The following is a 15,051-nucleotide window of genomic DNA, read 5'->3' as shown; positions in this document are numbered from 1 at the left end:
GTCAAGTCTTTGCTGTTTATTTTCCTGTTTCTTAAGGACATGACTTTCAGCAACAACTGCTGCTACTTCACTGATGAACAGTTTATTCACACCTTCAAAATGGAAAACAAATGATCAATAATGAATGTAAAAAATTAGTATTATAGTAAAATATTGAACAATATAAAGGGAATATGGGATATTTTAAATTGCATTGTTAAAAGCAGTTCTGGACAACAAAATTGTCCTCAATATTTTATTGATAATGGCAATAAATGTGCAAAATTTAAAAAAGTGGTTTGACAGGAACAAACTAAATCTAAGTAAAACTAAAATCACAATTCAATTATTGTTGAATTAACCCTAACCCTATTACTGTTATTACTATTATTGCACAGTACTCTCCAATTTATGCTGTGAAACTTTAACATTAGCAAGGTAATTTCGATTTACATGTACAATAAAAATAAAGGGCTATTCTGTTCTGTAAAGTCTACTGGCTGTTGCTATAATGTAAACACGGTAGAAGTGTCTTGAGGCAAACTGAGGCAACTATTTCTCATTTTAATGAGGGCACTGTCAGTGACCTATAATAAAAATAGGTTACATGGATAACACTAGTTATTTAGAGTTTCATCAGGGTTTTTATTTAATTTGGCTACCCCACTGAGAGTCCAAACCATCTACATTAACTAAAACAAAGAATTATAACTGTGATTATAACATTTCGTTTGGGCGGTCATTTGGTTCAAATAAGCCAGCTCTATCGAGGTCACAATGTCAACTGCATGTGCTTAACTACTACGCATTAGTGATGGGTCGTTCGCGAACGAAATGGCTCTTAGAGCCGGCTCTTTGACGTGAACGACGAGAGCCGGCTCCTTATCGCGAGCCGTGACGGCTCGTGGTTTTTTTTTTTTCTCTCAGCCTCTGTCTCGCACTTTTTTCCGCTTCACTCTGCACGCGAGCCTTGTGCTTTACGCTGGGCAGAGGGGGGAGGGGCGGTAGTTACACTCAGTAGCACAGGAACAGAGCCAGAGAGAGAGAAAGAGAGCCAGGGACAACAACGTCACATTAGAAAGGTATAGTAATCATCCACAACTATTTTCGGTTGCAGATGATAAAGGATTCAGAAAGTGCGGATTCATGCGGGCCCATATGACAGAATGTGCATGTTCTTTTTGTTTTCATATTATAATTTATATTTAATTGTGTTTTGCAGTGTTTTGTGTTGTTTTCACTTTAAATTTGTAAAAGGAAACAGCTGAAAATTTAAATAGTTAAAAGTTGAAATGTGAATAGTTGATTTTTGTATTATATGATTTATTTATTACATTTTATGTGGCGTGAATAAATAAAAGTATATTTACAGTGGTCCCTAGAGACAAAGCACATACAAACTTCAAATCACGTACGAACTCTGAAGCATGTACAAACTCCAAAACACGTAAAAACTCCAAAACACGTAAAAACACGTACAAACTCCGAAGCACGTAAAAACTCAAAACACTTACAAAAGACAACAGAAGTGCTCCAGGATGCTGGGCGCAGTGTTTAGCTTTTGTTATCTTGTGGCTACACAATCCAGCAAGTACCCAACGACCGGATTTGGTGTGTGATAGTAACAGGTAGATGAACTTTTTTTTAAATTATTTGAATATATTTGAGTGCCTGTGTATAAATACACAAACAATACACACATGCTTTCAATTGTGTAATTTAAGTGATCTAGTAGCTCTGCTTTGGAAGTTCAGTTCATGCTAGAAATGTGTTTTGGAGTTTGTACGTGTTTTCAGAATCAATCAGAATCAGAATACTTTATTGATCCCTGGGGGAAATTATTTTTTGTTACAGTGCTCCATTTTAAACCAACATTAAGACAAGACAAACAATACACTAAGAATAGTACAATATATACATATATATACATACATACATACATAAGTCACTCATAAATAAATAGTCGGAAAAGAAACATGTGTAGTTGTAGCAGTAAACAGTGTGTTAAGTGGATGCGTTGTACAGGGAGATGGCCACAGGCAGGAAAGATTTCCTGTGTCGTTCAGTGGTGCTTTTCGGTAATCTCAGTCTCTCACTGAACGTGCTCCTGTGACTGACCAGCATGTCATGGAGAGGGTGGGAGGTGTTATCCAACATTGTCTTTATCTTGGACAGCATCCGCCTCTCCGACACCACCTTGAGGGTGTCCAGCTCCATCCCCACAACATTGCTGGCCTTACGGATTAGTTTATTAAGTCTGTTGGCATCTGCGACCCTCAGCCTGCTCCCCCAGCATGCAACAGCATAGAGGATTTTGTCTCTAGGGGCCACCGCATATATTTATATATAAACATATATAAATAAAACCACTTTTTTACGTTAGTAATTCCTTTTGTGCATAATTTTATATTATTGTGAATAATAAATTAATTAAAGCAACAAAACAACCTGAAGAGCCGGTTCGGAGCCGAAAGAGCCGGCTCTTTTTAGTGAGTCGAGCCGAAAGAGCCGGCTCTCTAAAAAGAGCCGGAAATCCCATCACTACTACGCATGCTCGTTGTGGCGTGTTTTACGTTGTGCGCAGGCGCAGTTCGTCTAAGCGGTCATACGTTATAAAGCCTGAAGTTCCTCTGTCTCTTTCCACCTTCAGCCATTTTGACAATGTTAGGAGCTGTGGGACGCTGCTGCACCGGGGCTTTGCAGGCTCTGAAGCCTGGAGTCCAGCCCTTGAAGGCTCTTGTTGGATCCCCAGCTGTCCTTTCACGTGAGTCCTGCATGCTCGTTGTTTCTGGAAAGAAGATTGTTTAAAGAACAGACGCATTTACGTGGCTGTCAGAAGAGGGCAGGGACCATGCTAAACTTAGCTGGTGCTAGCAACACGCTGGCTTGCCTGCCGGTGGCTTAGCAGGCCTTAATATTAAAATGTACATTTTAAATCAGCCGGAGTGTTTCCAAAACATTAAATGGATACACATGTGTGCAAACAGATCTTTTCATGGTTACTTCGCATTGTGAAATGAGCAGACTGTATTATTCTTGTGTTATTAGAAATGACCTCTGTAATGACATGAGGCGGTCGAAGACTGCTGTTAGCATTCGTAGTTGCAGATTAGCAGGGTTATACAGTCGGTAACACGGTTCACTTTTGTGATACGTGTGGAGGTAATACAGTGCCAAAATAACAAAACTATAAAGGGAAAAACAAAGTTGTGTCACTGAGTTTGTGGCCAAGTATGCAGCATTAGCAATTCTAGCTCGGAATCGCTATCCATTCATCTGTCACTGTTGGCTCTGACGCTATTTAGTGGGAGAACTCGCTTATTTGCACTTAATAAAATAAACTGAAATTTTACTGAATTCTGCTTAGTACTGCTGTTTCACTTTCCAGTTTAAAAACTTATTCGCAGATTAGCATAAGCCACTTGACATTGAGATGTACCGGCCGGACACACACAAGTATAGAAGCCCTTTTAGGTGCTTCTTCCGGCCATAATGCATAACAAGGTCACAGCTGCAGCACATCTGTATGACACTCAGTGGTTCATGTTCCAGGTAGAGACTATGTCGCACCTGCCGCCGCTGCCAGCACCGCCAACGGACGCATTGTGGCTGTCATTGGTGCCGTTGTCGATGTCCAGTTCGATGAGGGTCTCCCTCCCATTCTCAATGCTCTGGAGGTGGCAGGCCGTGAATCCAGGCTAGTCCTGGAGGTGGCACAGCATCTTGGTGAGCCAGCTGGATTATACTCTTCACCTACCTAGCTACAATACCACTAGCAACTCTTTCTTAGGTTAAACAGACACATCAAAAGCACTTTCTGTTTTTAGGGGAGAACACAGTGCGTACCATTGCTATGGATGGTACTGAGGGTCTTGTCCGTGGACAGAAGGTTCTGGACACTGGTGCCCCCATCAGAATTCCAGTGGGTCCCGAGACCCTGGGCAGGATTATGAATGTCATCGGGGAGCCTATTGATGAGAGGGGTCCCATCTCCACCAAACAGTAAGTACACTTTGAAAATATCCTGCAGTTTTTTGTATGAGGTTTAAACATGCACAGTCTGAAGCAATAATAAAACCTGTTATGATAGGACATATATAGATGCTGTGCTTTTAAATGTTAACTGGTGTGTTCAGTGATTACATTAATCTACTTTTTTTCCCCTTCTTCCCAGGACTGCACCTATCCATGCAGAGGCTCCTGAATTCACTGACATGAGTGTGGAACAGGAGATTCTGGTTACTGGCATTAAGGTTGTGGACCTGCTGGCTCCCTATGCCAAGGGAGGAAAGATCGGTATGAGCCCAAACATGCACGTTTTCTCAGCCTTGACTTTGATGCGTGATAAACTAACTTGGTTTTCTCGACTTGACAGGTCTGTTCGGTGGTGCCGGTGTAGGCAAGACTGTATTGATCATGGAGCTGATCAACAACGTGGCCAAGGCCCATGGTGGTTACTCTGTGTTTGCTGGTGTGGGAGAGCGTACCCGTGAGGGGAATGACTTGTACCATGAAATGATTGAGTCTGGTGTGATCAACCTGAAGGATACCACCTCCAAGGTGAGGACTGTGGAAAGGAACTTTAAAAAGATGCATTTTTATTACAGCACATTCCAAAATGTCTGCTTTAACCAAACTCTTGTCCATGCTAGGTGGCGCTGGTGTACGGACAGATGAACGAGCCCCCCGGTGCCCGTGCCAGAGTTGCTCTGACTGGATTGACTGTGGCTGAATATTTCCGTGACCAGGAGGGTCAGGATGTGCTGCTCTTCATTGACAACATCTTCCGCTTCACACAGGCTGGCTCTGAGGTCTGTGCAACTTGATTTAAACCAAAGCTTTCCTTAAAAATAAAGATTTACAACTGCTCTAGCTACACCACACATCCAATGTAAAGATTCTCATTTCAAAAGTTATTTTGTTTCCCCCTCTTCCTCCTTCAAATACACTGATTCTGTCAAACTGCAATCTTGATGACTTCACCTTCTCTCTCAGGTGTCTGCTCTGCTGGGTCGTATTCCCTCTGCTGTGGGTTACCAGCCCACTCTGGCCACTGACATGGGTACCATGCAGGAGAGAATCACCACCACCAAGAAGGGTTCAATCACATCTGTGCAGGTGAGGTTTGAGGAGTGCTGAGTCTGCATTTTAGAAATCAAAAATCTATTTATTTTGACATAAGCTGGAAACTATCTTACTGACAGTAAGGAATAAATCCTAGTTTTATATGTTGCTTGGCAACCTAAAGGGTAACCTAGGACTTCCAAAAATGCTAACAAGTCCTGTGTTTCCAGGCCATTTACGTGCCTGCTGATGATTTGACTGACCCTGCCCCCGCCACCACCTTCGCTCACTTGGATGCCACCACCGTGTTGTCCCGTGCCATCGCTGAGCTGGGCATCTACCCTGCTGTCGACCCCCTGGACTCAACTTCCCGTATCATGGACCCCAACATTGTCGGAGCCGAGCACTACGATGTTGCTCGTGGCGTGCAGAAAATCCTTCAGGTTTGCAGCTTTATTGGTACCATTAGAATTAACATGACAACTGTAAGTGCTTCAAACAAACTAGGCTACTTTCTTCTTCTGTAGGACTACAAATCACTACAGGATATCATTGCCATCCTGGGTATGGATGAGTTGTCTGAGGAGGATAAACTCACTGTGGCTCGTGCCCGTAAGATCCAGCGTTTCCTGTCTCAGCCATTCCAAGTGGCCGAGGTCTTCACTGGCCACTTGGGCAAGCTGGTGCCCCTCAAGGAAACCATCAAGGGCTTCAAGAGCATCCTTGGTGGTAAGTTTGAATTGTCCATTTTTTTTTTTTTTTAATTTTTATTTTTTTTTAAAATTTATTTATGTTTTAATTTTTTTATGGCTTGTGATCCTCAACTTCCTCAGCTCTGTTTATAATTTAATTGCCTTTTTTGTTCTCATTTCATTTCAGGTGAGTATGATGCTCTGCCCGAGCAAGCCTTCTACATGGTCGGTCCAATTGAGGAGGTGGTTCAGAAAGCTGAGAAACTGGCTGAGGAGCACTCATAAACATCCAGACAACCTAACTGAAGGGAAGAGAGAAGAGTAGAAGCAGAGAGGCCCTGTGGTTAGGAGCACTTGGTTTGTAAAACATGTCAAAATACAAATGTACCTGTCTTGTCATCCTGAAAAAGTTCTATTTAATGTTTCCAGTGAAAGACGGAATAAAACAGTCTTTACATAAAACTCATCGTTAACTGCATATTTTCTCAATGGTTATACTTGTAGTGGAAAATCTTGTTGCTGGTAAAGGAGTTAAAGAAATGGCTGTCCTTGTCTACTTTGACCAGAAGATGGCATTCTGGAGCTGCTATGTTAAGCTATCAACTGTGCTGCAGCTTGTCACATGCTGAAATAAAACAGTTGAACAATTCTGTCATTCTGCAGTTGTTTACTTGGTCAAAGTAGTCAAGACGATCTGAAATTGTACATTTATATGTACAAATTAAGTCAACATGCGCCAATTTACATGCTTTCCAAAAACATGTACAGCAGAGTTTTATTGAACCTAAAAAAAAAAGGGGTTATTGTGGCTAAAACCTATTTAATGCTTGAATCGGGGGTAAAAAAATAAAGTTGGTATGAAATCAAATCCTTTCTAAAGACAGTTGACTGTCATGCAGACATAACAGTGTTGACAGATGCAGCCAGTTTGACAGACTAAAACTAAATATTTAAAACGTGATGTTTCAGAAATAATTTTATTTCAGTGTTTCAAGCTTTTCACAGAAGCGTTATACAAATGAGCACTCTAGATCTCAAACTGCTGTCAGACGCCAGCAGGGACTATATGAATATAAGAATAAACAAAAGCGTGAAGGTACTACCTAAATACAGAGTTTTGGCTCTAAATCTGGTTTTATTAGAAAGCACTAATGGCATTACTGTTTACAGGAACAATGACAGAATATAAAGGCTTAATATATATAAAGGTTTCATATAGGAAAGATTGTTAGTGCCACTGGAGACAAAAAAATACTATGTATTTAAACAGTTTGACTCCTCGTCTAGATAGGAGTCATGAAGTAAAATGAACAGAATGAACCTTACAACCTCGTGTCCACCAGGTCAGTGACTCCCTCCAAGGTAAGATTAGCACTGCATCCTAAAAAACAAGATTTTATCTTTTCTATATCTTTTGGACATACAGTTCTATTTTTATTTGCGCAGCTAACTCTACCAATAACTAAACATTTTGCTTTGTAACTTAAGAAGTTAAAATCCTGCAGGTGACATTGCAGTCTTGTTTTGATACTGCAAAACAAGGCATTTCTACTATTTGAAGTATAGCAACAACACGATCCTGCTCGCTGTGTACTTTGAAACCAAGTGTGAACTGGACTCTTTTTTTTTAATTTTTTTTATTGGTCTTTCTTAACCTTTCCCACATGCCTATCAATAATCTCATGGACACAGGTCTTTTCATCTGTTCAGACTAGCTGTAGATAAGATGGCCTTGAAAATGCCTTTGTGAAAAAGGTGCAAAGGTTCCTTTCTGAGAAAGTAATGTGATAAGTAATGAGAACAGATTGAAAGACAAAGCCTTTCTGAAATCAGTTAAATTTACTGATGCATGAGATGTACATACAGAGAGAATGCCTTTATTACATGCAAAGTTATTCTATCTGCTTGGCGATGGGAATAGCTTCCAGGTTCAGGATGTAATCACTGATGCAGGTTGGCATGTAGGATAGCGGCAGCCAGAAGAACTTGGCGTCCCAGCCTGGGGAGTAGCGAGTGCGAGGATGGACAGCAGCCACGGCATGTTCCATGCAGCTGACCACTTTCATCAAGTCTGCATCACTCATTTTGGCAACTTTGTCAGTTAAGGTTGTTAATGCTAAAAGGGGCAAATAAATGAAATAAGAACAAATAATCAGTTGGGAACCAAAATAAATGGAAGAAGTGGTAATCCACATATACCTTTCTGTAGGTATGCCGTTCCATAATCATCTCGGACTTCCTGTGGAAGTTTATCCCAGATCATTTTAATGTTTTTGCTCAGGATAGCACTGTTGGTCACATTTGTCTTGAAGAAGCCTGGCTCAATGCAGAGGACCTTCACACCAAAAGGTGCCATATTTAACCTAAGAAGGACACTTCATCAACCCGGGAAATCTTTGTATTATCATACCAATATTTTATGAGTTCTCCTTACCTGAGGCTGTCATTGAATGCTTCAACACCGTACTTTGAGACAGTATATGGGCCCCCAACAGGACTGATCCTTCCAAACACACTGGCAACGTTCACCACCCTTCCCCTTGCCTTTTTTATGAGCGGTAGGACGCTTAGGGTCACACCAATCACCCCATTCAGGTTCACATCCAGCATGGGTTTGTAGTCATTGAGGGTCAGCCAGTCACATGGGGCACTGGGAATGGAGATGCCGGCATTGTTCACTACAGCCCACAGGCCTAAAATAATGAAAAAGAGCACATACAGTCTACTGAAATTCATCTGTTCTTGACCAGTAATGTTTTATGTGCACTAGCAACAGTAGTTGATCGACATTCAAATGGGAAAAATAACTCAAAGCGAAATTATTCTGCTCAAGTCCAGGTCCATATTTTTATCCCTAAACTCTACTACAGTCAGGCTGCATGACAGAGTTTAGAATAAACCCTGCTTATCTCATACTGGTTCTTATCTGTATGTTTGTAAAAGCAAACTCAGTCTCCTCCTACTATAAGACCCTCCTATCATTAGCTTTCTTCTGACTGGCTGCCTGGGATGACCATATTATGCTTCCAAGGAGCCAGACATTCTTTTTAATAGTTGAGCAATAGTTCTGCAGGCTTTCTGGAGGTCTTTAAATTTTTTTCTTTGGACATTTGGACCCTAAAGGGACCCCAGAGAGTACTGCGCAGTATCTTAGGACTGTGCTCTTCTGGACAGAGATCTGGGATTTTATTCCTGGGACTTGCTGCAGCCACTCACCTAGCTGGAGTTCATAGTAGCATTCCCACAGCACCCTGTTACCATCACTTCCCCATTTCTCATTGTAGATACATATTGAAGACATCTAATATATGAAGCAAGATATATGGAATTATGTAGCAAAGAGAAAATTAATAAATAACTCTAAATACGTCTTATATTGTAGATTCCTGAAAGTAGCCACCCTTTACTACTTTCAGGGTTGACATCACAGTAAACCGTTGGCCTTTTGTCAATGAGCTTCATGATGTATTCACCTCAAATGGTTTTCACTTCACAGGTGTGCCTTGTCAGGGTTCATTTGTGAAATTTCTTGCTTTCTTAATGGGGTTGGGACCATCAGTTGTGTTGGTCAGGTTGGTACACTGCTGACAGCCCTATTTGACAACCGTTAGAATTCATTTTATGGCAAGAACTAATCAGCTAATTAAAAAGAAACGAAAGTACATCATTACTTTAAGGACTGAAGGTCAGTCAGTACAGAATATTGCAAAAACTTTGAATGTGTCCCCAAGTGCAGTCGCAAAAACCATCATGGCTACGATGAAACTGGCTCACACGAGGACCGCCCCAGGAAAGGAAGACCAAGTGTCACCTCTGCTGCTGAGGAAAAATTCATCCGAGTCACCAGCCTCAGAAGTCACAAGTTAACAGCACCTCAGATTAGAGCCCAAATAAATGCCACACAGAGTTCCAGTAGCAGACACATGCATAGTTCTCACTGTAAAGCATGGAGTAGGAGGTGTGATGCTTTACTGTTGACACTTGGGGATTTATTCAAAATTGAAAGCACACTGAATCAGCATGGCTACCACAGCATCCTGTGGGATGAGATGGACTGCAGAGTGAAGACAAAAGGGCCAATGAGTGCTCAGCATCTCTGGGAAATCCTTCAAGCTTGTTGGAAAACCATTTCAGGTGACGACCTCATGAAGCTCATTGAGAGAATGCCAAGAGTGTGCAAAGGAGTAATCAAAGCAAAGGGTGGATATTTTGGAGAATCAAACAACTAAAACATGTTTTGAGTTATTTCACACTTTTGTCTTTACTACATAATTCCACGTGTTCATTCAGAGTTTTGATGCCTTCAGTGAGAATCTACAATGTAAACAGTCATGAAACTGGAGAAAAAACCTTAAATGAAATCTTGTATCTGAGCAGCAGGATTTTAAATTTGTTCTGAATTTAACAGGGAGCCAATGAAGAGACGTGAATATAGGAGGAATATGCTCTCTATTTCTAGTCCCTGTGAGTCCTCTTGCTGCAGCATTTTGGATTAACTGGAGGCTTTTCAGGGAGTTTTTAGGACATCTTGATAATAATGAATTACAGTAGTCCATCCTAGAAGTAATAAATGCATGAACTAGTTTTTCAGCATCACTCCGAGACAGGAGATTTCTAACTTTAGAGATTTTGCACAAATGGATGTGCACAATATTGTCACATAATAAAATTAGGAATTAAATAAAAATTTTCTAACTGGGATGTTGGATCTTGGAACAAGCTTTTTAACTAGTTGTTTAGTCCTATGTACCCACATAATCCACCATTTGCGCTTCCTGTCATATGGAGTGTTACTAGCAGAGTTTCAGTGATGCTCAGTGGAGTCCTTTATTTACATTTGGGTCGCACATAGCTGCTGGCATCTCCTCCTTCATACCCTGGTTGTACTTGGTATAATCTGTTTCTGCCTTGAGTGCTGAAACATATTTGTTGCTTCCACCTTCAAGCAAGAACAGTTTTTTGCATATTTTGCAAAGTACTTTATTGGAGGTTGTTGAAGCAGCTCTCTTTTAGGTATTCAAATTGTTGCTGACACATGTGCCTGGGCTTCCGTCATACGTGCACATACTAAGGAAAGTTAACATGTGGCATTGCTATTAGAGTGATATCAGGCTATTACATTTTTATATCAGTTAAAAATGTATACATGTCTTCTGCAATAATACCTGTATACATTTTTATATCACTTAAAAATGTATACAGGTATTATTGCAGAAGACATGATATGGCACAGTCCTACCAGGAAATGTACAGTTGGTGAGACCTCTGTGATTTTCAACCATTTATTTATTTTTTACCAGTTGGCATAAAGAAAAAGAAGATCCTATAGACTTACTTGGTCTTAATGGTGCTATTGAAAGTCAGAGGTCACAAACATAAACAGCACTCAAACTCTGTGGGGAAACAGCTATTTAAATGAAGTGCAGGTATTTCCACCAAATAAAACTTACCACGTGCCCCAACCATATCCTTGATCATTGCCGCAACTTTGTCAATGCTTTCCTGAGAACTAACATCCAGATGAGTTGTGATCAGGTTGCTGGAGCAGGACTTCTTTAGATCCTCTTCTCCTTTCTCAGTGAAACAAGAGGCAATCACTCGAAAGCCCTGCTTGTCAAGATGCCGGGCCAGAAGATTCCCAAAGCCACTGTCGCAGCCTGTGATGTACACATACTTGCTGTTTTTGTCAGAGACCCTGGGGAGCTCTCTGATCCAACGGTACAGGTAGTAGAGAACCACCAGGCCCAGAAGGTACAGGTACATGACTGGAAGGACAAAGGAACGTATGTTTACTCGTTACTGGCTGTTTTAACAAAGTGAACAGAGTAAGCCACGTGACAACACTGTTGTGTAAGGCCAACTTTAAGGTACCTCTGCATGTTTGATTTGGCTTTTTTTCTTAATAACAGAAGCCAGTGTTCTTTTCGTCGACAGTCCCAAGCCCAAGTCTCATGGCCAAAGTTAACAGTGAAGGCATCCATGTGCTGAGCAACAGGATTCATGGTTAAGCAGTGGCCTGCTGGAGGTCATTTTGTATCTGAGCAAACGATCAGGAACAGACTTGATGAGGGTGGCCTGAGGGTCCGACGTCCTCTGACAGACTAACAAACTCAAGTTAGTGTTTAATTTGAACTGGGTGTTCTTCCAGTGTATGTGTTGGTGTTCTTAAGGTCAGTCATCGCAAACAAGGCCTGTGCAGGTGTACACCCTGTATGAACCTCATACAGTTCAAATTGGGAGAAAAGCTAAAATAAATGTGCTAATTATAACTGACATCTAAATGAACTTTTGCTATTAACAGAGGGCAAAAAAAGACGACTGTAAAGTTAGGCTTGGTTGTACTTAATAACATGATATTAATAATCATGATTAAACGTATTCAACTTATTAAAGATTACTTTGAGCTGAACCAAAGTAGGTGACATGGATTCAAAATGGTTTATGCTACAAGTCTGTGTCCCCCCATTAAATTAAGCTAAACTAAACTTATTTAAAGAATTCCCAGTGTTCCAGGCTTCACTGTCTTGTTCCAGATGTTGCATCTGCAGATTCATCATTTTAATTATTAATCATTTGTTTGTAAATGCTGGTAAGTAAATGCTGTTTATTTCAGCATACAACTATTCAATTCAGTTCAATTCAATTTTTTAGTATAGCTCCAACAAGAGCTGCCCCAAGGTGCTTTACATTGTACTGTAAAGGCAAATACTTGTTGGCAGTGGGAAGAAAAAAAAAAAACTCTCTTTTAACAGGAAGAAACCTCCAACAAAACCAGACTCTGGTAGGGGCGGCCATCTGCAGCCACAGTTACCAGTTTACAGAAGTGCATGTCTGTGACAATACATCATAAAACATTACGTGGTTAAAAAATAAATGCATTTCATTGATTAAACTCGTAATTGTACGGTGTAGCGTATAATTGTAGTGGCTTACAATATAAAGCGACTAGAGGCAACTGTTGTGTTCCCAGGGAGCCTCCCTCTCTTAATGCACTATGGAGCATATCAAATCAGTGCCTTCCTCTCCTCTATACATGAAGCGTAAGGCTCAGACATTCCTATGATTATGCCTTTTCCTGTTAGTTTGCATTTTTGGGAGCTGATTTCTTTAACCGCTCTTTACAGAGACTTTTTTTTTGCCCTCTACCTGCTCAGTTTGAAGGAAGAGTCCACGGCCAACATTGTTCATTATTTTAAATAAAAAACAAACAAACTCAGTGACGATGTTAGGTCGTCTAAAGTTAATTAAACTTGCAGCTAAACGCACTTCATTTAAAGTCCGCCTCTAAATGTTCACAGATGTGACCAATTTACGACTACAAACTTTTGGAGTTTATTTGTTGACTGGTTGAAATAGTTGACGTGGAATCCAGCTGACCTGGAAGATGGGACTTGGACGCTTCTTTGCTCAATGTGACAGCAGAACAAAGCTGGGGTCATATGGAACAGAGTTCAAAGTACATTAACTCGAAGTTTCTTAACCCTTTTTTTAACAAATATTAAAGCGTCCACCAAACGCACTGAAAATGTAACACTATTCATCTACTCAGCTACTGACTTATGCCAGTAATGTGCTGTCAGTACATGGGATTTCTTACCTGATCCGAAGAAGATTTCACAGACAGTTTGTGACAATGTACGTATCCCCAACTGAGTTTGTTACCCCTGCATCCTGGGTATGGATGAGTTGTCTGAGGAGGATAAACTCACTGTGGCTCGTGCCCGTAAGATCCAGCGTTTCCTGTCTCAGCCATTCCAAGTGGCCAAGGTCTTCACTGGCCACGAGCCACAGTGAGTGGTCAGTTTGCCCTGGGGCAGTCTGACAGATGGCGCGATATGTCCCTCTGGCCAACACCAGTAGGCGGTAGGGTAAAGTGTCTTGCCCAAGGACACAACGACCAGGACAGAGAGCCCGAGGATCAAACCGGCGACCTTCCGGTTACAGATTCGCTTCCCAACCCCCTGAGCCACGGTCGCCCCCACAGAAGCGTTATACAAATGACCACTCTAGATCTCAAACTGCTGTCAGACGCCAGCAGGGACTATATGAATATAAGAATAAACAAAAGCGTGAAGGTACTACCTAAATACAGAGTTTTGGCTCTAAATCTGGTTTTATTAGAAAGCACTAATGGCATTACTGTTTACAGGAACAATGACAGAATATAAAGGCTTAATATATATAAAGGTTTCATATAGGAAAGATTGTTAGTGCCACTGGAGACAAAAAAATACTATGTATTTAAACAGTTTGACTCCTCGTCTAGATAGGAGTCATGAAGTAAAATGAACAGAATGAACCTTACAACCTCGTGTCCACCAGGTCAGTGACTCCCTCCAAGGTAAGATTAGCACTGCATCCTAAAAAACAAGATTTTATCTTTTCTATATCTTTTGGACATACAGTTCTATTTTTATTTGCGCAGCTAACTCTACCAATAACTAAACATTTTGCTTTGTAACTTAAGAAGTTAAAATCCTGCAGGTGACATTGCAGTCTTGTTTTGATACTGCAAAACAAGGCATTTCTACTATTTGAAGTATAGCAACAACACGATCCTGCTCGCTGTGTACTTTGAAACCAAGTGTGAACTGGACTCTTTTTTTTATTTTTTTTTTATTGGTCTTTCTTAACCTTTCCCACATGCCTATCAATAATCTCATGGACACAGGTCTTTTCATCTGTTCAGACTAGCTGTAGATAAGATGGCCTTGAAAATGCCTTTGTGAAAAAGGTGCAAAGGTTCCTTTCTGAGAAAGTAATGTGATAAGTAATGAGAACAGATTGAAAGACAAAGCCTTTCTGAAATCAGTTAAATTTACTGATGCATGAGATGTACATACAGAGAGAATGCCTTTATTACATGCAAAGTTATTCTATCTGCTTGGCGATGGGAATAGCTTCCAGCTTCAGGATGTAATCACTGATGCAGGTTGGCATGTAGGATAGCGGCAGCCAGAAGATGGGACTTGGACGCTTCTTTGCTCAATCCGACAGCAGAACAAAGCTGGGGTCATATGGAACCGAGTTCAAAGTACATTAACTCGAAGTTTCTTAACCCTTTTGAAACAAATATTAAAGCGTCCACCAAACGTACTGAAAATGTAACACTATTCATCTACTCAGCTACTGACTTGTGCCAGTAATGTGCTGTCAGTACACGGGATTTCTTACCTGATCCGAAGAAGATTTCACAGACAGTTTGTGACAACGTACGTATCCCCAACAGAGTTTGTTACCCTGCATCGGGAGCGCGCACTGGACAGGGAGAGCCGATCCAGTTGACCCCGCCTACTAGTTTAGTCTTTTCTGTTCT

The 15,051-nt window shown here is 41.0% G+C and overlaps 2 protein-coding genes across 6 annotated transcripts; one reads left to right on the top strand and one right to left on the bottom strand.

Annotated features, from left to right (window-relative positions):
• The first annotated feature begins 2,544 nt into the window (after positions 1 to 2,544).
• LOC113016114 (ATP synthase F(1) complex catalytic subunit beta, mitochondrial) lies at positions 2,545 to 6,197 on the top strand. Its single transcript, XM_026158670.2, has 10 exons — positions 2,545 to 2,743; positions 3,532 to 3,705; positions 3,807 to 3,981; positions 4,154 to 4,275; positions 4,355 to 4,539; positions 4,632 to 4,790; positions 4,975 to 5,097; positions 5,274 to 5,486; positions 5,571 to 5,772; positions 5,923 to 6,197. The coding sequence occupies exons 1-10, from the start codon at positions 2,641 to 2,643 to the stop codon at positions 6,018 to 6,020; spliced, it is 1,554 nt and encodes a 517-aa protein (XP_026014455.2). The 5' UTR covers positions 2,545 to 2,640; the 3' UTR covers positions 6,021 to 6,197.
• Positions 6,198 to 7,555: 1,358 nt separating this feature from the next.
• On the bottom strand, positions 7,556 to 15,051 carry LOC113016115 (retinol dehydrogenase 7-like). Of its 5 annotated transcripts, none has more exons than XM_080297458.1 (6): positions 14,910 to 15,019; positions 11,607 to 11,772; positions 11,186 to 11,500; positions 8,170 to 8,428; positions 7,935 to 8,098; positions 7,556 to 7,851 (listed from the first exon to the last, which is right to left on the bottom strand). In XM_080297458.1, exons 3-6 carry the CDS (start codon positions 11,496 to 11,498, stop codon positions 7,628 to 7,630), a joined length of 960 nt encoding a protein of 319 aa, XP_080153584.1. In that variant the 5' UTR covers positions 11,499 to 11,500; positions 11,607 to 11,772; positions 14,910 to 15,019; the 3' UTR covers positions 7,556 to 7,627. The 5 variants fall into 5 exon arrangements, with proteins under 5 accessions (XP_080153584.1, XP_026014458.2, XP_080153586.1 ...); XM_026158673.2 differs by lacking the exon at positions 14,910 to 15,019 and adding an exon at positions 13,333 to 13,438; XM_080297460.1 differs by lacking the exon at positions 14,910 to 15,019 and adding an exon at positions 13,333 to 13,394 and having other exon boundaries at positions 11,607 to 11,836.

This window comes from Astatotilapia calliptera, chromosome 23, assembly GCF_964374335.1.
Source record: "Astatotilapia calliptera chromosome 23, fAstCal68.1, whole genome shotgun sequence".
Classification (NCBI taxonomy): Eukaryota; Metazoa; Chordata; class Actinopteri; order Cichliformes; family Cichlidae; genus Astatotilapia; species Astatotilapia calliptera.
This window is presented reverse-complemented; position numbering and strand designations above follow the sequence as displayed.